We start from the raw sequence: 25,973 nt of genomic DNA, 5'->3' as shown, positions 1-25,973 counted from the left end.
AAAAATGTATGATTCTTACGGTTTTTATTCTTACGTTTTTGAATAAATCAAGATTTAAAAAATTTTCAAAATTGTAAGACATTTACACTCAGCCCATACATAATGAAATAAACACATTAAAAAATTAACATTAATTTTAAAATAATTTATTTTTTATCTTTTATAAAAGAAGCTATATATAGATGATGTTAGATATTCCGCGATTAATTAAACATTGTTTAAATCCTGAATGGGTTAAACTTCAATTTAAAAAGGAAGACTGTGAATTATTTTCATGAATGAAAGATTCACTACCATAATGAAATACATAATGAAATACATAATGAAATACATAATGAAATACATAATGAAATAAAAAATAAATCATTAAAAAATTAACATTAATTTTAAAAGAAGCTATATATAGATGATGTCAGATATTCCGCGATTAATTAAACATTGTTTAAATCCTGAATGGAATCAATGGAGTCATAATCAAAGACCTCATAAACGAGTAAAAGAAATCAGAAATAATTATTTTCATGAATGAAAGATTCACTACCATAATGAAATAAAAAAAATAAACTCGCTAAAGGTAATGGTAATGTTAAAGATGAACTTAAACATCAATTCCAACCAATTATAGTAGCAAGAATTGCATCAGGTGCTTTATCTCAAGCATTCAAAGATTTAATTAAGAAACCATTATATCAGCAACGAGGTTTAACTTATGATTTAGTTAAGGAATCAGATAAAAGAAAATTTGAGAAATCAGATGATTATAAGAATGCAATTAATGAATATATTCGGTCTATTAATTTCGATGAAAATGCTAAAAATCAACTTCATGAACAAATACAGGGAATAATAGATTCAAAAGTTCCAGCAAAATAAAAGTTTAAATATATTTTTTTTATTCGATTATAAATGAGAAGACGTTTCACTAGTCAAAAGAACACTAACGCAAAAGCAGAGATTACGGTTGGTTATAACGTAAATGATGATAAATCACGAATTATTCAAAATGTTAAAGTTAATGTTAGCCCTGAATTAACAAGGTCAGCAACTCAACCAAATTTATTAACTCGTGACTTACCGAAGAATGAGGAGAATGAAGAAAACCATGAGAATGGAGACCCAATCATTTTATCTGAACCCGGTAAAGAACCTGTTGAAATTCCCACTTATCCATCATACCCCCCGCCTCTTTCATCAAACATCGAGAAACCCATATAAAATAGACATTAATTCTGAATTAATGAAAATTTACCGTGATATAATAACTAATAATTATGATTCAATAATAAATTTAATTGACCAATCCGGTTTAATTATTTACCTTATGAATCATTAATTCACATTATCGCCATTCTTTGTGATGTTCAAGATTCAGACGTTAAGATTCAATTTTTCATAGATGATGAGGTTTCATGCTGCGGAACAGTTGCAAAAATAAATCCTATAAAGGATATTAGCACAATTAAGATATCAAAGAATGGAACAACAACTGAACTTCATTTAACATATAATGATATTTATAATAAAATAGTTGATGAATATAAAATATCACTTGAAAAATTCTTTGTTAAGACTATTTAATATTCAAGCATTAACATTATTGAATAATAATCCTTTGAATCATAATCGATAATAATTGACCTTTCACCAGTTTCTATCGTTTGTTTTATTTCTTTTTGTTCCCCACTATCTGGATCGGTCATTGTAATTGTTTTTGTTATAGTATCAGCTTTATCTTTAACTTCAATCTTTTTTCCATCGGGATATTTAAACCAAAATTCCAAAAATTCGATATTGTCAATCTGTTCATATTTAATCTATCAATTACATTTTTAATACCATCTGAAAATCTTATGAAATGGTCATTATATGGGTTTGATTGAACTAAATTTGAATGAAGTGAAATATAACCTGTTGATGAATATGACCTTGACTCATATTTTCTGAAAACACTAAAATTTATAACATGAATGAATTTCTTATTCGTTGAATTTATGAATTCTTGAGGTAATCTTATTCTAGTTTTATTTATCACTGGAAAATAACGCTTTACCATATTTTAATCGTAATAAAAATGTCAATTATCAATATTATTTCGAATAATAAGTGTGAATTAAATTTAACAGTTTGCGGAATTTATAATGTTACTCTCGTTTCTGTGAGTGGTAAATTTAATCCCATTCTTTTAGACCCTTCAGATTATATATCATTTATTAAAGATGACCATGAAAAAACGTATGATATGTATATAAATAATGTGATAGCGAAATGGGATATAAACATGATTTTAAGTTATTTAAATGAATCATTTATCGTATGGTATGAAGAAAATTTTAAATCAAAACCCGATAAACTTTTTGAACTTGATGAAATAAATAACCTTATTAAATTCCCGCTGAAAATTAAATTTTGTACTCCTCATTTTCGTTCATTGTTGGGGATATTAAATTTTGAAAAAGATGTTGGGGATGTTTTGTATTCTGACACTGGTTCCAATTTCATTTTAATCAAATGTGATAAAGTTAATACCCCAATGAGATTTTCACATCAAACATTAGACCCTAACTCTTACCCATCAATACAAAACATTTTATCCATCAACTTAAACACATTTTCTTTATCATATCCGTTTCAATTATCCGGGAATTCATTTATTCTTCATTCAAAAGATTTATCAAATATTAAATTTAGAATAACTGACCTATTTGATTGTGATTTAGAATTTATGAATGAAATATTATGGCAATTTCAAATAGAAAAAATAGCTGATGAGATAACGGATTAAATATTTATTTTTAAATCATAATAAATGATTAAACCACAGCAACTTAAGGCGCAAAGCACCCAGGTCCCTCAGACCATTACATACGCCATATATGCATATAATTCAAAGACGGCAGAACAAACGCAAAGGTTGAAATATGGAGATTTGGAGATAGTATTGAAAAATGACCATTTCGAATTCGTTTGCAAAGGTGGTGCAGTGATATCAAATATAAAAGAAATTTTATTTATGAATTCTAAAATTAAAGGTATAACGGATGATATAACATCAATTCCACCAGAAGAACAGAGATATTACGCATTAAATGCATTTCCTGAAGTTTTGAAGATTGGAAGATTTAATTTAAATGAGGAATTCATAGAAGGTTTCCTAAATGACATAATGAAGAAAGCAGATAAGGAATATGTGGATAGTGAGTTAAATAAGAAGGCAAATTTGGTTTATGTTGATGAAAAAGATAATGAAATTAAAGAAAAGGTTGAATGGTATCATGAATGGACATTTGAGACTTTTAAAGTTAAAGCTGATACAGGGTGGGTTTCAGGATGTTTAGACCTTAAAGCAGATAAAACATATGTTAACGATGAGTTAGACCTTAAAGCAGATAAAACATATGTTAACGATGAGTTAGAGAAGAAGGCAGATAAGAACCATACACATAACTTCTTCTCAACTGTTGCTATAGAAAGTATTGAAGGAACGGTTGACGGAAACTGATGGGGATGCATTATATTATAATCCTCCTAACTTTCCACAAGGTTTAACATCGAAATGAAAACATAACAACGATGAAAAAAATTAAATGTAAAAATGTTTTATGTCATGGATGATGAAAATAAAGTTAAATTCACTGCTCAAAGATTTATATGATAAGAAAGCAGAACAAAAAGAGCTTTCAAACATTAAAGACTGAAATTCTTCAAATATTAATATCCTGTTGGTTCTATTTTATACGTCAATGAACTCAACAAATCCTTCAGAAGTTTTAGGTTTTGGTACGTGGAAGCAGATTGTAGATAAATTCTTATACTGTGCTAGATATTCAAAGCAAACAGGAGGTTCGAAGAAAATTAAAGAAGCAAACCTTCCACCGCACAACTCATACAGGAACTACAAACACAACAGGTAATCATTCACATTCATAACAAAAAGAGGTTATATAAATCTTGCAGCGGGTTCGGATAGATGGGGAATGAATAGATATGATATCACAACTGACCCAGTAGATTCAAGCACAGGTATTTTCTGTGGAACCGCAGGAAAATCATTCACACACTTTCACAACAAATCCAACAGGCTCGGGTAAAGATTACATGCCACCATTTGTGACTGTATTCGCATGGTTCAGAGCTGCTTAAAGTCCTGAGCTCCAAAAATGAGACAACATGACATTTTTGACAACAACACAGGAGGAAGGTATTTATGAATTATTTTTATTTATTTTTTTATTTTGTATGTAAGAACAGTAATGTCAGTCGAAGCAAAAACATTCCACGAACAAATCTAATGGTGAAACATTCACAAAAGGCACTTATAACAGTATTGAAGTCTTACGTAGAGACAAGGATGGTTACATTAATGCAACAAAGATGGCAAGAGAAGTAGGAAAGTTTAAACATTTAAACAGATTCTCAATAGTGCTAAAATGCAGGAAATTCTTGAGTTTTGGTTGAAAGAATACGGTGGAGCCAAAAGTGGCTCGACCTCAAAACAAGCATTTTATGAGCTTACAAAGGGTGTTATGAATGAATTCAAAGGTTATTTACATACATCCTGACCTCGTTCATTTTGTTGCTGAATGGTGCTCTGTAAAGTATGCATTTTATTGTCAAAGATATTATGGACTCCATAGACAAGAAAGTTCATGAGAAATTAGATGAAGAAGAACTCGAAGATACAGTAGAGAATGCTAAACCACTTTGTTTGAAGAAGAAGTTAGAAAAAATGCGCGAAAAACAATTAGAACATGAACGTGAGTTATGTTATGGTTATAGAGATTCTCCATTCGAACTAGACCAATGGGAACAAGAAAATTTAAAGAAGAGAATTTAGAGAATATGAACTCGCTAAGATAGCATTAGAAGCTGCAGAAAAAGAAGTTAAAAGCTTGGGGTCGTTTTGTACAAAAATATTGTGAGTAAAGAACTCATTATATTTTTGTCATAAAGACGCAACGTGGCGGGGCATAGCCCATGACCCAAAAATATATTTTTATCGTTAATGGTTTCAGGTTATTCAATAATTAATTATTTTTGAAGAACTGAAGGTGCTACCATGTTACCATGTGCTACCAGGTCATTTAACTTCTCTGAAAAAATGAGACAACATGACATTTAGACAACAACACAGGAGGAAGGCATTTATGAATTATTTTTGAAGAACTGAAGGTGCTACCATGTTACCATGTGCTACCAGGTCATTTAACTTCTCTGAAAAAAATGAGACAACATGACATTTAGACAACAACACAGGAGGAAGGCATTTATGAATTATTTTTGAAGAACTAAGGTGCTACCATGTTACCATGTGCTACCAGGTCATTTAACTTCTCTGAAAAAAATGAGACAACATGACATTTAGACAACAACACAGGAGGAAGGCATTTATGAATTATTTTTGAAGAACTGAAGTGCTACCATGTTACCATGTGCTACCAGGTCATTTAACTCTCTGAAAAAATGAGACAACATGACATTTAGACAACAACACAGGAGGAAGGCATTTATGAATTATTTTTGAAGAACTGAAGGTGCTACCATGTTACCATGTGCTACCAGGTTATTTAACTTCTCTGAAAAAATGAGACAACATGACATTTTGACAACAACAACAAAGAAAATATGATGCAGTCCAAAAATAAAGTTAGTTTTAAAATTATTTTTATTTTTTTATTCCTATATAAATGACAGCAACAAACAACAACAGCAACTTTATCATTTCTGATGAAAAAGTTATTGATTCATTAGCTGAGGAATTAGTTGTGGCAGAAACTAAAACCCTCAACGAAAGAATTGGTGAAAACAAGATTGATTTACATAACTACCTCAAAACATGATGGAGGAAGAGGAGGAAAACTGGTATGGCTTTATTAGTAAATAAAATATCAAATTTAACGATATAGATGTTGATATCATAAATCGTACAATGATGAACTTAAAGAAACAGTTAGAAAAGACATTTTATCAAAACTTTCGGATAAAGATGTTATCGTTAAAACCGCTTCAGGAGGTCTTCACATTTATTGCAACACTAATTTCTTCTATGCAGTTTCGAACAGAATGATTAAATGTTATTCTTGCAATGATTATGATATTGATATAATGACTTCTATTGATGATTCAAAGCGTTCTTTAGTGGTTATGGCTGATTCAAGAGTTCGCAAGAATGCATCAGAACCAATCAAAACATACTCATTCATTCGTGGAAGTTATGATTCAACATTAACCAGAACAGTAAACGATATATTAAATGATTTGAATATTAAGGTAAGAGTTGAACAGAAGAACGAAGAAATAAAGACTATCATGAATGAAAACAAAGATGTAAACATTGACGATAAACTTGCCCAGAGCATAGTTGATGGCATCAGTGATTTTGAAGTACATAATGACGGTGGAAACATGAATTTAGAAAAAGAAATAACATTATTCACGCTGTTTCAAGCTATTAATTCGTTACCGGATCATTTAATTAATGAAGCATACGATAACGTTTATAACTTCTGCAGCTTAACTGAAAATGCAAAAAGTAATTTTGAAAAAGCACGTAGTAGATATGCACATTTAATGACTTCTCCATTTGTTTTAGTGAAGATTCTGAAACTTTATCAAAAGGAATATTATGATGAATACGTTTTACCTTTATTACGTAAGCCAAAAATAACATTTGATATAAAACTTGATGATTCATTCTTGATAACAGATATTAGACGCAAGGCTGAAAATCATCAGTATAAAAACAGTTCTGAAGTAATTGAGGATTTATCACGTGTCATCCGTTTTGTAGATTGTGGAAACAAATACTTCATTCAAAAGGATTACAACATACACGATAAAATGAATCAAATATCATTCGTTCTTCAATCAAACATGAAAGAGTCACTCAAAATGATTAAATTATTTAAAGAAGAAGGTAAAACCATAACAGCATGGGACGTACTATTAAATCAATTATCCTCATTAACCGTTAAGGGTGTTTGCTTTAAATCTGATTCCCCAGATGTTTTCTCAACGTTTCAGGGTTATAAATACAACGTTCTCGAAAAACCAGATTACTCAAAAATTGAGATGTTTATGGATTTCATTAAAGAAGCCATTTGTGATAATAATGATGAAGTGTATAAATACCTACTCGGCTGGATTGCATCAATGATTCAACATCCTGGAATCAAGAATGAAACAGCAATTATTTTGAAAGGACTTCAGGGAACAGGTAAAAACAGATTTACAGACATTATTTCTGAACTTCTCGCTGGTTATTCATGTAAAAACATTACTGAAATAAGTGAGCTAACGGGTAATTTCAATTCAGTAGTTGAAAATAAAATGTTTCTTGTACTTAATGAACTCAAGAATGTGGGTGAAGACAGACTCGCAAACTTCAACGCTTTGAAATCAATTATTACGGATAATGAGATAAGAATTAATGAAAAGAATCAACCCAGAAGAACAGCATAGAACGTTGCAAACTTCATTTTCGTAACTAACAACGTTTACCCTGTCAAAATTGAAGTTGGAGACAGAAGATACGTAGTTTTAAGAGTTAATGGTAAATTCAAGGGTCAATTTGATTACTTCAAGAATTTAATGGATTCATGCACTAAGGAATTTTATGATAATTTACTGACGTATTTTATGCAATATGACCTTTCATCATTTAATGTACGAATCATTCCGATGACTGAAGCCAAACAAGATTTAATTGAATTATCAACAAATCCTTTAGATGTATGGATAAATACACATTATGATGAATTGTGTGCAGGTATGACGTGTAAAAATGCTCTATTCTGCAAACCATCAGACATGAAAGACAAGAATTTCCAAATGAGTATTAAGGATAAATGTGATAGGAAACATAGAAGAATAGACGATAAACAAACATGGTGTTATGTTTTGAAAGAAGAAATGAAAGGATTATATAAACAGGTTGAACCAAACGATAATGAGGATTCATTTACTGACGATGAAATACCTGTAAATGATGCTTTATAAAGTATGATTTGAATTTATTTTTGCATTAATCCTCCTGTGTTGTTGTCTAAATGTCATGTTGTCTCATTTTTTCAGAGAAGTTAAATGACCTGGTAGCACATGGTAACATGGTAGCACCTTCAGTTCTTCAAAAATAATTCATAAATGCCTTCCTCCTGTGTTGTTGTCTAAATGTCATGTTGTCTCATTTTTTCAGAGAAGTTAAATGACCTGGTAGCACATGGTAACATGGTAGCACCTTCAGTTCTTCAAAAATAATTAATTATTGAATAACCTGAAACCATTAACGATAAAATATATTTTTGGGTCATGGGCTATGCCCCGCCACGTTGCGTCTTTATGACAAAAATAATGAGTTCATTTACTCACAATATTTTTGTACAAAACGACCCCAAGCTTTTAACTTCTTTTCTGCAGCTTCTAATGCTATCTTAGCGAGTTCATATTCTCTAAATTCTCTCTTTAAATTTTCTTGTTCCCATTGGTCTAGTTCGAATGGAGAATCTCTATAACCATAACATAACTCACGTTCATGTTCTAATTGTTTTTCGCGCATTTTTCTAACTTCTTCTTCAAACAAAGGTTTAGCATTCTCTACTGTATCTTCGAGTTCTTCTTCATCTAATTTCTCATGAACTTTCTTGTCTATGGAGTCCATAATATCTTTGACATAAAATGCATACTTTACAGAGCACCATTCAGCAACAAAATGAACGAGGTCAGGATGTATGTAAATACCTTTGAATTCATTCATAACACCCTTTGTAAGCTCATAAAATGCTTGTTTTGAGGTCGAGCCACTTTTGGCTCCACCGTATTCTTTCAACCAAAACTCAAGAATTTCCTGCATTTTAGCACTATTGAGAAATCTGTTTAAATGGTTTAACTTTCCTACTTCTCTTGCCATCTTTGTTGCATTAATGTAACCATCCTTGTCTCTACGTAAGACTTCAATACTGTTATAAGTGCCTTTTGTGAATGTTTCACCATTAGATTTGTTCGTGAATGTTTTTGCTTCGACTGACATTACTGTTCTTACATACAAAATAAAAAATAAATAAAAATAATTCATAAATACCTTCCTCCTGTGTTGTTGTCAAAATGTCATGTTGTCTCATTTTTGGAGCTCAGGACTTTAAGCAGCTCTGAACCATGCGAATACAGTCACAAATGGTGGCATGTAATCTTTACCCGAGCCTGTTGGATTTGTTGTGAAAGTGTGTGAATGATTTCCTGCGGTTCCACAGAAAATACCTGTGCTTGAATCTACTGGGTCAGTTGTGATATCATATCTATTCATTCCCCATCTATCCGAACCCGCTGCAAGATTTATATAACCTCTTTTTGTTATTGAATGTGAATGATTACCTGTTGTGTTTGTAGTTCCTGTATGAGTGTGCGGTGGAAGGTTTGCTTCTTTAATTTTCTTCGAACCTCCTGTTTGCTTTGAATATCTAGCACAGTATAAGAATTTATCTACAATCTGCTTCCACGTACCAAAACCTAAAACTTCTGAAGGATTTGTTGAGTTCATTGACGTATAAATAGAACCAACAGGATATAATATTTGAAGAATTTCAGTCTTTAATGTTTGAAGCTCTGTTTTGTCTGCTTTCTTATCATATAAATCTTGAGCAGTGAATTTAACTTTATTTTCATCATCCATGACATAAACATTTTTACATTTAATTTTTTTCATCGTTGTTATGTTTTCATTCGATGTTAAACCTTGTGGAAAGTTAGGAGGATTATAATATAATGCATCCCCATCAGTTCCGTCAACCGTTCCTTCAATACTTTCTATAGCAACAGTTGAGAAGAAGTTATGTGTATGGTTCTTATCTGCCTTCTTCTCTAACTCATCGTTAACATATGTTTTATCTGCTTTAAGGTCTAACTCATCGTTAACATATGTTTTATCTGCTTTAAGGTCTAAACATCCTGAAACCCACCCTGTATCAGCTTTAACTTTAAAAGTCTCAAATGTCCATTCATGATACCATTCAACCTTTTCTTTAATTTCATTATCTTTTTCATCAACATAAACCAAATTTGCCTTCTTATTTAACTCACTATCCACATATTCCTTATCTGCTTTCTTCATTATGTCATTTAGGAAACCTTCTATGAATTCCTCATTTAAATTAAATCTTCCAATCTTCAAAACTTTAGGAAATGCATTTAATGCGTAATATCTCTGTTCTTCTGGTGGAATTGATGTTATATCATCCGTTATACCTTTAATTTTAGAATTCATAAATAAAATTTCTTTTATATTTGATATCACTGCACCACCTTTGCAAACGAATTCGAAATGGTCATTTTTCAATACTATCTCCAAATCTCCATATTTCAACCTTTGCGTTTGTTCTGCCGTCTTTGAATTATATGCATATATGGCGTATGTAATGGTCTGAGGGACCTGGGTGCTTTGCGCCTTAAGTTGCTGTGGTTTAATCATTTATTATGATTTAAAAATAAATATTTAATCCGTTATCTCATCAGCTATTTTTTCTATTTGAAATTGCCATAATATTTCATTCATAAATTCTAAATCACAATCAAATAGGTCAGTTATTCTAAATTTAATATTTGATAAATCTTTTGAATGAAGAATAAATGAATTCCCGGATAATTGAAACGGATATGATAAAGAAAATGTGTTTAAGTTGATGGATAAAATGTTTTGTATTGATGGGTAAGAGTTAGGGTCTAATGTTTGATGTGAAAATCTCATTGGGGTATTAACTTTATCACATTTGATTAAAATGAAATTGGAACCAGTGTCAGAATACAAAACATCCCCAACATCTTTTTCAAAATTTAATATCCCCAACAATGAACGAAAATGAGGAGTACAAAATTTAATTTTCAGCGGGAATTTAATAAGGTTATTTATTTCATCAAGTTCAAAAAGTTTATCGGGTTTTGATTTAAAATTTTCTTCATACCATACGATAAATGATTCATTTAAATAACTTAAAATCATGTTTATATCCCATTTCGCTATCACATTATTTATATACATATCATACGTTTTTTCATGGTCATCTTTAATAAATGATATATAATCTGAAGGGTCTAAAAGAATGGGATTAAATTTACCACTCACAGAAACGAGAGTAACATTATAAATTCCGCAAACTGTTAAATTTAATTCACACTTATTATTCGAAATAATATTGATAATTGACATTTTTATTACGATTAAAAATATGGTAAAGCGTTATTTTCCAGTGATAAATAAAACTAGAATAAGATTACCTCAAGAATTCATAAATTCAACGAATAAGAAATTCATTCATGTTATAAATTTTAGTGTTTTCAGAAAATATGAGTCAAGGTCATATTCATCAACAGGTTATATTTCACTTCATTCAAATTTAGTTCAATCAAACCCATATAATGACCATTTCATAAGATTTTCAGATGGTATTAAAAATGTAATTGATAGATTAAAATATGAACAGATTGACAATATCGAATTTTTGGAATTTTGGTTTAAATATCCCGATGGAAAAAAGATTGAAGTTAAAGATAAAGCTGATACTATAACAAAAACAATTACAATGACCGATCCAGATAGTGGGGAACAAAAAGAAATAAAACAAACGATAGAAACTGGTGAAAGGTCAATTATTATCGATTATGATTCAAAGGATTATTATTCAATAATGTTAATGCTTGAATATTAAATAGTCTTAACAAAGAATTTTTCAAGTGATATTTTATATTCATCAACTATTTTATTATAAATATCATTATATGTTAAATGAAGTTCAGTTGTTGTTCCATTCTTTGATATCTTAATTGTGCTAATATCCTTTATAGGATTTATTTTTGCAACTGTTCCGCAGCATGAAACCTCATCATCTATGAAAAATTGAATCTTAACGTCTGAATCTTGAACATCACAAAGAATGGCGATAATGTGAATTAATGATTCATAAGGTAAAATAATTAAACCGGATTGGTCAATTAAATTTATTATTGAATCATAATTATTAGTTATTATATCACGGTAAATTTTCATTAATTCAGAATTAATGTCTATTTTATATGGGTTCTCGATGTTTGATGAAAGAGGCGGGGGTATGATGGATAAGTGGGAATTTCAACAGGTTCTTTACCGGGTTCAGATAAAATGATTGGGTCTCCATTCTCATGGTTTTCTTCATTCTCCTCATTCTTCGGTAAGTCACGAGTTAATAAATTTGGTTGAGTTGCTGACCTTGTTAATTCAGGGCTAACATTAACTTTAACATTTTGAATAATTCGTGATTTATCATCATTTACGTTATAACCAACCGTAATCTCTGCTTTTGCGTTAGTGTTCTTTTGACTAGTGAAACGTCTTCTCATTTATAATCGAATAAAAAAAATATATTTAAACTTTTATTTTGCTGGAACTTTTGAATCTATTATTCCCTGTATTTGTTCATGAAGTTGATTTTTAGCATTTTCATCGAAATTAATAGACCGAATATATTCATTAATTGCATTCTTATAATCATCTGATTTCTCAAATTTTCTTTTATCTGATTCCTTAACTAAATCATAAGTTAAACCTCGTTGCTGATATAATGGTTTCTTAATTAAATCTTTGAATGCTTGAGATAAAGCACCTGATGCAATTCTTGCTACTATAATTGGTTGGAATTGATGTTTAAGTTCATCTTTAACATTTGCGAAAACTGGATCGAATAAAGCAACTTTAAAGAATTTCTTAGCTGAAATTTCAGGTCTAATATTTGCATATTGACCATCAAACTGGTTAGAATATCGTGGTAATCCATCCGGTCCTCTTCAATAGCATTTAATTCTTCATTGAAATAAGAATATGGATTATGACGGTATGAATTAATTGGACCATGTTCACCTTCTCCAATGTATTGTTTAACAGCTTTTCCATTTTCATCAAATTGTATAGGATAACGTTCATTATATGCTTTACGTTTAGGATAATCAGATACAGTTAATTTATAACCATTTATGACTTTAATATTACCTTGACCATCAGTAACGAAAACTTCATTTATACCATCAGGTTTTCCATTTGGACCCGTAATGTCTGCTTCGTGTGCTTCCCAATTTGGACCATGACGTTTGGCATATGCTTGAGCTTCTGGTAATTTAAAACGTTTCTCATTTGTTTAACATCTTTTTGAAGACCAGCAACAATATGAACTAATTCTTTCATTCCATCAGGAACTTTCATAGTTCTATTATATGCACCCTTTTTGTTTGTCCCTTGTTTTAATGGAACCTGTAGAAGATTTGCTATTTCTGTCATGTTTAATTATAAATAAAAAATAAAAATTAATCATAAAAAGTTAATCAAATTTAACACCTCCTTTATTTAAATCAACTATTATTTTTCCATGTTCACCTAATTGCTGATATTGTGTGTAAAGTTCATTAATGCTCATTGGTAAATTCACTTGATAAAGCATAACGTTCAACTGTTGACGACTAAACCCACTGAAAATGAAAAGTGTTGATAGATTTGATTTAATGTTTGTGCTTAATGCTTTGAAGTATTGAACAGCCATAAAGAATGAACACTGAATGTGCCGACATTGAGTTAATAACTGATTAAAATATGATTTCTCATTTGTTATTAGTTTTGATTTCACTGCATCATCTAGAAAAATGAGTGAATGCAAAAATTCTCTATCAAAATTTGAAATAGAAAGTGTTTCAAATAATTCATCCCGTTGTTTATCAATAATTTTATCCTCTAATCCTTGCTTCTTGATTGTATTATATAATTCTTATACATTAAAAAGTTTTTTAAATAATCTTCTGCTTCTTCTTGTGATAAATAAATAATTGGAATTTTGATTAAATGCTTTAAAGATTCAAATGTATCATCTGAAGGTGAACCTGAACGGTTGATATAAATTAACACATGTGAATAGGGGAAGTGTTAGCAATAATGATAATTTGTTTTAATATTGTTAATGTTTTACCTTTATTCTGTTTACCAATTGCTGCAGTGATTGAATTTAAGTAACATTCAGAATATGGAATTTTCATTAATTTTTCCTTAGATTGAGCATTTCTATTATCACTCAATGCTTCATTAATCATATCATCTACGTATGTATTATATACTCCCGCTAATTCTTCATAAGGGGTGGATGAATTTAAATCCATTTAATCAAAAATAAATTTATAATTTTAAACATTTCTATTCATCAATATTTCATCATATGAACTTCTATACTGCGGTGGTGTACCTGTTGGATGATATTTCAAACCTTCATCAGGTGTCCATGTCCAATATGTAGTCCTAGTAAACCAAACCTGAGGAGGATTTGTCACCTTTGAACAGTAAGTGTCATTTTCACCCTGAATGATTGGATAAGCTTTCACTTGTACTGTAACTTGTGAATTGAAAGTTTCTAATCCATCAAAGAATATACCCGCTCCATCACGTTGAACTGGAATAGTGCATAAGAATGAAGTTTGGTCTTTCCATGTTCTAGCTAATGGCATGCCATCATCATCATTCAGTGGTCTAGTTAATGAGTCCTCATATTCTTCTGTGCATTCATTCACTCCATCTAAATCAGAAGCTTGAAGCATACGTGTAAAGAATATGTCACCCACTGTGGTCATCGCTTGATCGGGGAAGTTTCTGGAATCTATAGTGACCTGAAGACCTCGAAGCATTGGATTTTCTAAAACCGTTCTTTGCATTGCATTCTTCGGAAATGCTAACACAATATCTGTAACATTATGAAGAGCGTATGAGAAATCTGAGCTGATACCTTCAGGAGTGATGCAACCTCCATTTAGTGAACGAACGTCAATATGTTGAGCTGGAATCATGAATGGATCTTCTTTACTGAATAAACGTGGTATTGCTTTAACTGATTCTTCAATTAAACCATATCCTGGTGTAATGCATTTATCCTCTAAAACTTCCATCTTTGTGCATGAAATAATAACGTTATCAACTATTGCGTCAGCAGATGTAGCGGCTAAGCTTGTAATTAATTTGGCAGGAAGTCCGATTTGTTGGAATTTGCGATCATATTTATAAACATGATTCATAATCTTTTCATAATTTTCATCAGTTATCTTTTCATAAACGTAATTTTGTAAATCAGCAACTCTTAACGGGTCAACCTGACAAAATACTAAAGTATCCCTGAAAAAATAATATTTAAGAATGATATCACCAAATGATTTAGGATAATCATCGAACGCCTGAAATGCTAACAAATCATTTACCGGAATAATCATATCAAAAGTGACATCAACTTCTTCATTTGCTTTCTTGAAAACTTCTGAAGGGTCAATATATTTACCACATACTGAGTTATCATATTTTTGAACATTATTATATAACGAATGAACAAACTTTTTAACTTTCCTTTCTGATTTGGTTTATATGTTGCAAATGCGAAAGATTCACGGGCACAATCCATCTGAAGATAACCGGCATCACCTCTTTCGGTTTCTACTTCTAATTGTTTAAAGCTTTGATTTGATGATTTGTAACCAACGAATAAACGCATGCATTTAAAAGCGGCATCACATGTGAAAGCTTTATTTGAAACTAGAGTTGCTTTAACTTTGCGTTTAATATATGTGTCACCTAATTGGTTCACATCATGAGCCGGATTTGTAATTCTTAAATGAGTTTGTTTATCATCAAAATATGGAGCATCAGAGTCATAGCATGAACTTTCAAGTTCTCTATAATATCTTCTACCGTCATTCTTTGCGAATATTTCATTTATCTTTTCGAATGAATGAAACACATTTCCATTAATCGGTTTAGTGTTTGGCACCAAATAGTTAGTCGTCATTTATTATTAAATAAAAAATCAAAATTAAAAGATGAAAATGAATTTTTAATTTTAATGAAATAATCAACTATGGCTGCAGGATTCTTTAAGAAATTATGGGATAAAGTAAAAAGAGGAGCGCATAAAGTTTGGGAAACAATGAAGAAAGGAGCAAATTGGATATTTAAGAATAAAGAAGCAATTAGTGACATTGCTGAATCAATAACACCAAAAGCTGCCCCAATAAGAGAAATATTAAATAAAGGAGAAAAAGTTTATCAAAGACTTCAACCGATACTAAGATAAAAATAATTTATTTTTCCACTATCTACCTCCTATTTTATTAAGTATTCCTTCAGCAATTCACACAACTGCGTTACCTGCTTGTGCTCCCATCGCTGGATTACCTGCTTTAGTACCTAATACTCCACCTATGATAGTTCCTGCCGTTTTCGCTACTGGTGCTAAAAAGTTTGCTACAGGTTTAATAATCTTTTTATAAACCCAACCCGCAGCTTTCTTAATTCCTTCCCATAATTTTTTAAAGAATCCTGCCGCCATTTCTGATTTAATATTAATTAAAAAATATATTTCATCACTTATATTCTAATTTTTATTTAATGATAAATGAAACCAATTTTAAAAATAAATGAAACAGAGGAGGAGGAAATTAGCGAGAATGATAAACAAAAAATAAACATTATTAAACCAATTACTGAAACAAAAATTTTTTCATCTGTTGAAGAATTTAATGACTATTATGTTAATAATAAAAAATTATTTGAAGAATTGACAACGTGTAAATTGAATAAAATGTTTAAAGTTGATGGATTCAAAATTTCAAAAATAAAAGGGGTGATTAGTTTGAAATCTATTCCTCAATCAAGAATCACCTCATTAATGAAAATTGATGATTTAACAAAAAGAATAGAAGAGATTGAAGAAAGAATGAATCAAATAATTGATTTCATAAATTCAAATAATCATTAGTTTCTTAAAGTTCTATGTTGAACTCATCAAATTCATCTTCAACATTACCATTACCTTTAGCGAGTTTATTTTTTTTATTTCATTATGTATTTCATTATGTATTTCATTATGTATTTCATTATGGTAGTGAATCTTTCATTCATGAAAATAATTCACAGTCTTCCTTTTTAAATTGAAGTTTAACCCATTCAGGATTTAAACAATGTTTAATTAATCGCGGAATATCTAACATCATCTATATATAGCTTCTTTTATAAAAGATAAAAAATAAATTATTTTAAAATTAATGTTAATTTTTTAATGTGTTTATTTCATTATGTATGGGCTGAGTGTAAATGTCTTACAATTTTGAAAATTTTTTAAATCTTGATTTATTCAAAAACGTAAGAATAAAAACCGTAAGAATCATACATTTTTTACTTCATATGTTAAAAAAAATGATACAAAATCGCTCGATATTGTATGAATTCTTACGTTTACAAAAAAAGTCACACAACCCTTCCACATATACTACTTCCATATTGATGATTAACTTTCCATAGTAATATGGAACATCATCCTAAATATAGATGTTTTACATGATATTTATATTTGATTTGATTAAAATTTGAGATTTGAAAATATAAAATTGCAAATTATTGAATAATGAAGGATTTTCGTCATTTATTGTAATGGTTTGTAATATAGAATTGTTTGTAATCGATATTAGTGCAAAAAATGTCTGAATTTTAATGAAATGAAAAATATAGCGAATCGAAGTTATTTGTGGTGAGTATTGAGTGATGATTTGACATTTGTAAACTGAGTGATATCAATATTTATTTCTTATGTCTTTGGTTTCTTGAATCAATGAATTCGTTAATACAGATTAACAGGATTCATTGAACCAAAATGATGTTGTTTTATATGATATCGTGTATTTTGAATGTTGCTATTATCCTCGTTGAAATATAGATTGAATTTCCTGAAGATATTTGAGATTCTTTTTTAAATTGTATTAAAAGTCTTGAAACATGTTTCACTTCATTAGAAATTTGCATTATTCTTAAAAGAAATGCAATCTTTTGATGTTCAAAATCCAAAAATATTTCAAAATTTAAAAAATTAATCCCAATTTTGCTAAAAAAGTTTTTAAAATTAGAAAAATAAGAAAATTTTGGAAAAATAACATCTATCATTACTAACTATTTTATGTTTTTATTCATATTTACCTTTAATATGTCTGTCTTTTTTCATAATTCAAAAGATTTAATATTAATTTTTAATGAATTATGTATAAATTCTAAGATTAGTAGACAGGTTAAGTCGTATGACATTCATAAATTGTTTAAAATTCGTTTTAAATATTGAGCATTTCAATTCCAATGAATAAAGGAAGTATTAGTAGCCAACAACATTCATATTATAATTTACTATATAAAGTGATATTGTGTCATTCATATGTTACATCTATAACCTATTTTTTAATAGATTATTAAAGATTTTTATCAAACAGTAGATATTCACAACGCTATTATAGTGGATTCAATTATATATAGTACATAGGTCAATAAAAATGTATCATGCATATCATTCTTCTTATATTTTTTTTGGAATAAAAATTTTGACTTTTTGAATGAAATCTTTAGTATGGTTAACAAAGCATCGATGTTATAAAGCGATATCTCTATATTGTGTTGAATATTTTTAAATTTTATTATCATTCAAATCTTGATTCGTATATAATGCAATAAATGTTGGAAAAGTAGGGTATACAATTCTCATTTTTTTTTAAAAAAAATGATATCAGTATAAAAACTATACTGCATCAATACATCATTAAACTTTTAGTCCAACAAATAACGTATAAATTCACTCAAGCATCTACATTCACAACATCATATTCAATATCATTAAGAATGGGTTCAGTATCTTGGTTTGCAAATGTTGCTGGCTGGCTGTTTGCAATATTTGCGGAGAAATATGATCTTATTGAAATTATATTTCCTTTTTCTAATAGGAATATAATAAATCCAATAACTGCGAAATATAATAAAGCAAAGAGAGCTATGGAAAATGGAGGTCTTGTGAATTTATTGCAATTGCATTTGAATAATGAATCATCGACTGTATTATTATGAGAATTGAATATAAATGATGTGAGTCCGCATTTATTTGAAATATTCTCATTAATACCAATGGTTTCGAAAGCTATTCCTAGATCATTTGTTATATGATCGTGTATCTGAACAACAAAAGGTAAGCCAGTATAATAATATTCTAGCTGTATTGGCTTTTCACTAAGTGGGGTATAGATGTTATGAGTTGGCAGTATAGTTTTGGAGAATTTTATACCAGAAGAATTAAATGTGAGAGGAGAGAAAAGACATGCTTGTTTCGCATATATCTGCATATTCATATTATTGGAGTAGTTAAGAAAGTAAGATTCTGCGTTACACGTACCTTTTTCTAGATTCCATCCTTTAATAATTTCGAGTTCGTCCCCATAATTAATGATACTTATATTTACATCAGAAAATGCGTAATAATTGTTGGCTTGTGGATTTATATCTGTTGATGTTGTGCGATTTTTGATATTATATTTTGTTTGATTCAGGTTTGAATTGGATAAAATATAAAATTTACTGTTATATGAACTAATTTCGACGGTTTCATGTGGAGGTATTTTGATAATTTGGAATGAGTTTAGAGATAAAGATAAAATTGTATTCATCTAAAGTAAAATGACCAATTATTCAACATTATTACTCTTATATACACAATTATTTTGGTTGAATATAAAACAGGTAAAATTATAATAAAAATACAAACAATTTATTTAAATTTTGAGATTAATAGATTTCTTTTCAATATCACTTAAATTTGTTGCATGCTAAGTTCGGTCAAAATGTAAACCTCTCAATTTTATCGTCGGGGGAAGTAACTCAATTCCTTCAAAATTATTCTTTAAATATTGAATTTAAAGTTATTTAATTTGGATTATAAATAAATAGGCTAATACAATATTTAAAAATGAGAAAAAATAACTTTTCAAAGAACTTTTCATAATCTCAAAGAAAATTTTTTATTCAATAATTATATAAATTAATTAACATTCATAATGAAATTGGATTTTTTTATAAAAAATTGGTCCTACTTAACTTTTTGAGAGAATTTGGCTTTCTCGTAAACGAAAAAGGGGATTTGACGGAGTCAAATCCCCGCTCACAAAAAGTGGACTTTACATGTCAAATTTTATATGCATGTAATGTCCACTTTTATGAGTTTTAGGAAGGAATTGGAAGCCATGAGTTACTGACATTGCATCAGTATCTCATAGCCTCCAATTCCTTCTAAAAATGGGAGAAACTTTGTCCGAATAGTTAACATTCGGACAAAGTTTCTCCCATTTTAAGAAGGAATTGGAGGGTAAGAGATATACCATATGAACGTATATCTCTTACCCTCCAATTCCTTCTAGAAAGTGTCCAAACTTTGGGTTAATTGCAAAGTATTAACCCAAAGTTTGGACACTTTCAAGTGGAGATGGAAGGCTTTGGGGTATATATTAATACAATATACCTCAAAGCCTTCCATCTCCACTACAAATGTGAGAAACTTTGTCCGAATAGTTTAACATTCGGACAAAGTTTCTCCCATCTTTCAATGTAATTGCTACCTGTGAGGTACTGACTTGAAGTCAGTGCTTCACAGGTAGCAATATCCAAAAATTTAAAAACATTTTATCAGTTCGTTAGAGAACTAGAGCCTCCTAGGTACTGAACCAGAATCAGTGCCTAGGGGACTCTAGTGATCTATATAAATCTGAGAAACTTTGAGGAAATTGTTCGACATTTCCTCAAAGTTTCTCAGCAATTTAGCGAGGAATGTTCGTTATCGTGTAGATATTTATAATATATACATGATAACAAACATTCCCCGCTAAAAGATGTAAAATCTTATAAGAAATAATTGCAAAAGAATAACAAATTGCAACAAATTTTATATGAAACTGAACCTTATGAGGTAGTGATTCAAGATCACCGCCTCATAAGATTCAGTTTCAATCTCAAGTATCTCAAAAGTAAGGCTCTATTTTTTGCCATGTAAAGTGTCACTTTTCGTCCAAATGATAAGTTATTCAGAGAAAGTTTCCCAGCTATCAAGAGGGAATTGTTCCTTATGAGGTATATATTCATACTGTATACCTCATAAGGAACAATTCCCTCCTTAAAACGAGAAAACTTGTTCGAAATTGTTTATCATTTCGAACAAGTTTTCTCGTTTTTAATAAGAAACTAAAGGCTATGAGGCACTGATTATATATTAGTGCCTCACAGCCTTTAGTTTCTAATAGATAGCTGGGAAACTTTCTCCAAATGATAAGTTATTCAGAGAAAGTTTCCCAGCTATCAAGAGGGAATTGTTCCTTATGAGGTATATAGTTATAATGTATACCTCATAAGGAACAATTCCCTCATTAAAATCGTAGATATTTTTTACTTATTACTCATGCTTTCAAAATCACAATCCTCTGAAAAGTTATTTTTTATTAAGAATTTAGAATTTTGATAAATACCTTTTTTCAATTTGATATAATACTTATATATTTTCAAAAAGACATTTTGAAAAGATATCTCAAAAGTTCTCTGAAAACCTATTTTTGATTAATTTTGAGAAATATCCGTATTAAATTAATCAATAAATTCATTCAACACTACTTTAATTTTTAAATTCAAAAAATTATATGTGCTTCTTAAAATGTCTCACAAAAATTTTATTATAAAATTATATACAATATTAAAAATCCCACAACATTTTTTACTTTACATAATCGTACTTCCTCGACGATTAATTTTCCCTCAATTCCTATCGTTGACCGAACTTAGCATGCAATAAATTAACACTCAAGAATTCAATGTCTGCTGGTTTCCCTGAAACAAAAGTGATTAACTCATCTTTGATTCGTTGTTGCTTTCTAAGTTTATCAGATAAAGAATACTGTTCAGTTTTGAGGTTTTCCAAGTCATTAATATAATTATCTTCCTTTGCTTGGAATTGCTTTTCCAAAGCAATGATTTGTTCTCTGCATTTCTTTACTTGTTCCATGGTCTTCTCTTTATTTTGGGTTAAAATTGAAACTTCCTGCGAATGAATCTTTCGCAATTCTCCTATTTCATTGACATGCTTTTCTATAGACTTCCTTCTTTCGATTTCAACAAGATGATTCACTAAATAGTGAACCGCTTCTTGTAAATCATCACCTGAGTATCCATTTCCTTTGCATTCATTCAAAACAGTATTAATTGATTTTACAGAATTCTCTAATTTTCTGATCAAATTGTGACAGTCTTCGATTATTTGAGCAGAGAAAGAAGGAGAGAAAGGATAAGTTAATGTAATATTAGGATCAGATTTGAGGATTCTTATAACCTCGGTCAAAAGAGAGTTTGAATGTCTCCCGGAATGACACATGCAGACCAACAAGAGTGCACAATGCACGCTTGTCGGTCAAAGTTTTGCAATCGTATTCTGATTGCAATAAATTGTTTGATTCTGGGAGACATGCACAGGCAATGTCTCCCGGAATGACACATGCAGACCAACAAGAGTGCACAATGCACGCTTGTCGGTCAAAGTTTTGCAATCGTATTCTGATTGCAATAAATTGTTTGATTCTGGGAGACATGCACAGGCAATTTCTCCCGGAATGACACATGCAGACCAACAAGAGTGCACAATGCACGCTTGTCGGTCAAAGTTTTGCAATCGTATTCTGATTGCAATAAATTGTTTGATTCTGGGAGACATGCACAGGCAATGTCTCCCGGAATGACACATGCAGACCAACAAGAGTGCACAATGCACGCTTGTCGGTCAAAGTTTTGCAATCGTATTCTGATTGCAATAAATTGTTTGATTCTGGGAGACATGCACAGGCAATTTCTCCCGGAATGACACATGCAGACCAACAAGAGTGCACAATGCACTCTTGTCAGTCAAAGTTTTGCAATCGTATTCTGATTGCAATAAATTGTTTGATTCTGGGAGACATGCACAGGCAATGTCTCCCGGAATGACACATGCAGACCAACAAGAGTGCACAATGCACTCTTGTCAGTCAAAGTTTTGCAATCGTATTCTGATTGCAATAAATTGTTTGATTCTGGGAGACATGCACAGGCAATGTCTCCCGGAATGACACATGCAGACCAACAAGAGTGCACAATGCACTCTTGTCAGTCAAAGTTTTGCAATCGTATTCTGATTGCAATAAATTGTTTGATTCTGGGAGACATGCACAGGCAATTTCTCCCGGAATGACACATGCAGACCAACAAGAGTGCACAATGCACTCTTGTCGGTCAAAGTTCCGCATTCAAGTTATGAATGCGGAACAGTATGCCATTCTGGGAGACATGCACAGGCAATGTCTCCCGGAATGACACATGCAGACCAACAAGAGTGCATAATGCACTCTTGTCGGTCAAAGTTCCGCATTCAAGTTATGAATGCGGAACAGTATGCCATTCTGGGAGACATGCACAGGCAATGTCTCCCGGAATGACACATGCAGACCAACAAGAGTGCATAATGCACTCTTGTCGGTCAAAGTTCCGCATTCAAGTTATGAATGCGGAACAGTATGCCATTCTGGGAGACATGCACAGGCAATGTCTCCCGGAATGACACATGCAGACCAACAAGAGTGCACAATGCACGCTTGTCGGTCAAAGTTTTGCAATCGTATTCTGATTGCAATAAATTGTTTGATTCTGGGAGACATGCACAGGCAATGTCTCCCGGAATGACACATGCAGACCAACAAGAGTGAACAATCCGCTTTCTCCTTTGAAATCCAACATTCTAATCACATCTACATTAATAAATTGTTATAAAATACTAATCAAAGATCCAATACAATTCTACTATCTTATACACACATTACCAATGTTAACACCTCTTATAACTTAAATTATTTCATAAAAGTTGTTTTTATATCTTATTATTTTCTCATAATGCTTCTAATACATCTCTAATTTCTTACATTCAAACACCAATATCGTCATACTATCATAAGCACTTAATTTTTTCAAATTTTTAGACTTAAATTTGAGCTACATTTTCATCATCATTTTTAGCCTTAAGCTTCTATAAGGTTATAATACATTATCGTAATATTCTAATATTTATGATTCTTACTACTCAATTCAATATAATCATATAAGTCACTCATAATCAGGAGCATAATTTAAAAATCTATAGCTCATATTTTGACAATTATATATATAGATGATGCATATTGCAATTCCGGTTTCAACACGATCAAATGTCAAACCATGATAAAATATATATCAATTTACAAAATATCGATTAACATTAGAATCCATATCTAATTCCATCAATGCACAAGTTGTAAATGCTTAATCCATCTTTGAGAAACGTGAATAGCACAATTTTATAAGATTATTTGTTGAATATTTAAAATATAAGCCAAATCGAATCTTCTGTATATTACTTTAGTTTATAATTGAATGTTAAATGTGCTCAGATAAATATTTGAGTCAGATATCGCATTTTCAAATTTCAAATTTTATCTCATGAAGTTAGAATTCATTTGATCATACAACATCATATTAGTCAAACTAGAGTTCAATCGCGATTCCAAAATGGAACAATTGCTTGTTTTATCAAAATGTTAAAATATTAATCTAAAAAACTTAATATCTAACCAAAACATTCTAGAAATATCATATACAGGTATATGCAATCTAAATGCACACGAAATACTGAAAATTAAAAAGAATATTTATGAGATTATTAAATCTTATGCATTTCAATGAAGAGTCGATAATTATCATCTCTATAGGTTATATATCAACATATGAGTTTTTGGATTGACCACTACTATACTAATGTGATCAAATTAATCTGATTTCTTGAATTTTCATTTGAAGCATTCGCAGTAGTAGGAGTACCTTCATATATTAACATATTAAAAAATTGCGCCCAGATTCGCAGTTTAATCATGATTTTAAGATTGCATTAGATTTCGAAATGCAGAAAAAAATCACTTTAGATTCCCTTCAAACTCTAAGCATAAGCATGTCTCTATATGAGGAAACTACTTGAGCTATTCATTTGGCGGCCCAAAAACTCATGTTGCCTGAGCGCAGAAAATACCAATTTTTGGACCCTGGGTAGGGGGTCATGCATGTTTTCTAAATGTTGGAAAAGTAGGGTATAAATTTTTTATTCATAAATCTAATAGTAGAAAGTATAATATGTTTTGCAACACTTCAATTATCGATTAGTGAACTGTGGTAATGAAATAATGTCTATAATTGATAATAAATTTCTAAAACCTGAATTTTTTTAGGAGTGGCTCGTGCATTTGTTTGTGTGATGAAAGGAGTCTTGAAGTTTATGGTAAGGGAAGGAATTTGGTTTTATCCATATTGATGATTAACTTTCCATAGTAATATGGAACATCATCCTAAATATAGATGTTTTACATGATATTTATATTTGATTTGATTAAAATTTGAGATTTGAAAATATAAAATTGCAAATTATTGAATAATGAAGGATTTTCGTCATTTATTGTAATGGTTTGTAATATAGAATTGTTTGTAATCGATATTAGTGCAAAAAATGTCTGAATTTTAATGAAATGAAAAATATAGCGAATCGAAGTTATTTGTGGTGAGTATTGAGTGATGATTTGACATTTGTAAACTGAGTGATATCAATATTTATTTCTTATGTCTTTGGTTTCTTGAATCAATGAATTCGTTAATACAGATTAACAGGATTCATTGAACCAAAATGATGTTGTTTTATATGATATCGTGTATTTTGAATGTTGCTATTATCCTCGTTGAAATATAGATTGAATTTCCTGAAGATATTTGAGATTCTTTTTTAAATTGTATTAAAAGTCTTGAAACATGTTTCACTTCATTAGAAATTTGCATTATTCTTAAAAGAAATGCAATCTTTTGATGTTCAAAATCCAAAAATATTTCAAAATTTAAAAAATTAATCCCAATTTTGCTAAAAAAGTTTTTAAAATTAGAAAAATAAGAAAATTTTGGAAAAATAACATCTATCATTACTAACTATTTTATGTTTTTATTCATATTTACCTTTAATATGTCTGTCTTTTTTCATAATTCAAAAGATTTAATATTAATTTTTAATGAA

At 30.2% G+C, this 25,973-nt stretch overlaps 6 protein-coding genes and 4 pseudogenes across 10 annotated transcripts, besides 3 other annotated features; 5 read left to right on the top strand and 5 right to left on the bottom strand.

Annotated features, from left to right (window-relative positions):
• Positions 1–906: 906 nt before the first annotated feature.
• TVAGG3_0345360 (uncharacterized protein) lies at positions 907–1,215 on the top strand (the record flags this gene model as incomplete). The annotated part of the gene is made up of 1 exon (XM_051230868.1): positions 907–1,215. The coding sequence occupies one exon, from the start codon at positions 907–909 to the stop codon at positions 1,213–1,215; it is 309 nt and encodes a 102-aa protein (XP_051100598.1).
• Positions 1,216–3,166: 1,951 nt separating this feature from the next.
• Positions 3,167–14,028: a mobile genetic element.
• Positions 4,428–4,923, top strand: TVAGG3_0345350 (annotated as a pseudogene). Its single transcript has one exon. A coding segment is annotated over exon 1 (496 nt).
• Positions 7,075–7,458, top strand: TVAGG3_0345340 (uncharacterized protein; the record flags this gene model as incomplete). The annotated part of the gene is made up of 1 exon (XM_051230867.1): positions 7,075–7,458. The coding sequence occupies one exon, from the start codon at positions 7,075–7,077 to the stop codon at positions 7,456–7,458; it is 384 nt and encodes a 127-aa protein (XP_051100597.1).
• On the top strand, positions 7,678–7,995 carry TVAGG3_0345330 (uncharacterized protein; the record flags this gene model as incomplete). The annotated part of the gene is made up of 1 exon (XM_051230866.1): positions 7,678–7,995. One exon carries the CDS (start codon positions 7,678–7,680, stop codon positions 7,993–7,995), a length of 318 nt encoding a protein of 105 aa, XP_051100596.1.
• Positions 8,357–9,022, bottom strand: TVAGG3_0345320 (uncharacterized protein; the record flags this gene model as incomplete). The annotated part of the gene is made up of 1 exon (XM_051230865.1): positions 8,357–9,022. One exon carries the CDS (start codon positions 9,020–9,022, stop codon positions 8,357–8,359), a length of 666 nt encoding a protein of 221 aa, XP_051100595.1.
• On the bottom strand, positions 9,131–10,456 carry TVAGG3_0345310 (phage tail repeat-like family; the record flags this gene model as incomplete). The annotated part of the gene is made up of 1 exon (XM_051230864.1): positions 9,131–10,456. One exon carries the CDS (start codon positions 10,454–10,456, stop codon positions 9,131–9,133), a length of 1,326 nt encoding a protein of 441 aa, XP_051100594.1.
• Positions 11,687–12,357, bottom strand: TVAGG3_0345300 (annotated as a pseudogene). Its single transcript has one exon. A coding segment is annotated over exon 1 (671 nt).
• Positions 12,476–13,288, bottom strand: TVAGG3_0345290 (annotated as a pseudogene). Its single transcript has one exon. A coding segment is annotated over exon 1 (813 nt).
• A 407-nt stretch (positions 14,029–14,435) lies between the features above and the next one.
• TVAGG3_0345270 lies at positions 14,436–15,434 on the bottom strand (annotated as a pseudogene). The gene has a single exon. A coding segment is annotated over exon 1 (999 nt).
• Positions 15,435–15,887: 453 nt separating this feature from the next.
• TVAGG3_0345260 (uncharacterized protein) lies at positions 15,888–16,103 on the top strand (the record flags this gene model as incomplete). The annotated part of the gene is made up of 1 exon (XM_001294553.1): positions 15,888–16,103. One exon carries the CDS (start codon positions 15,888–15,890, stop codon positions 16,101–16,103), a length of 216 nt encoding a protein of 71 aa, XP_001294554.1.
• A 3,845-nt stretch (positions 16,104–19,948) lies between these two features.
• Positions 19,949–20,887: a mobile genetic element.
• Positions 20,888–20,913: 26 nt separating this feature from the next.
• Positions 20,914–21,000: a mobile genetic element.
• Positions 21,001–25,973: the final 4,973 nt, after the last annotated feature.

The sequence above is a fragment of the Trichomonas vaginalis genome, chromosome V (genome assembly GCF_026262505.1).
Source record: "Trichomonas vaginalis G3 chromosome V, whole genome shotgun sequence".
NCBI classification, from domain to species: Eukaryota; Parabasalia; order Trichomonadida; family Trichomonadidae; genus Trichomonas; species Trichomonas vaginalis.
The sequence above is the reverse complement of the archived record's forward strand: the minus strand, read 5'-3'. Positions and strand labels throughout refer to the sequence as shown.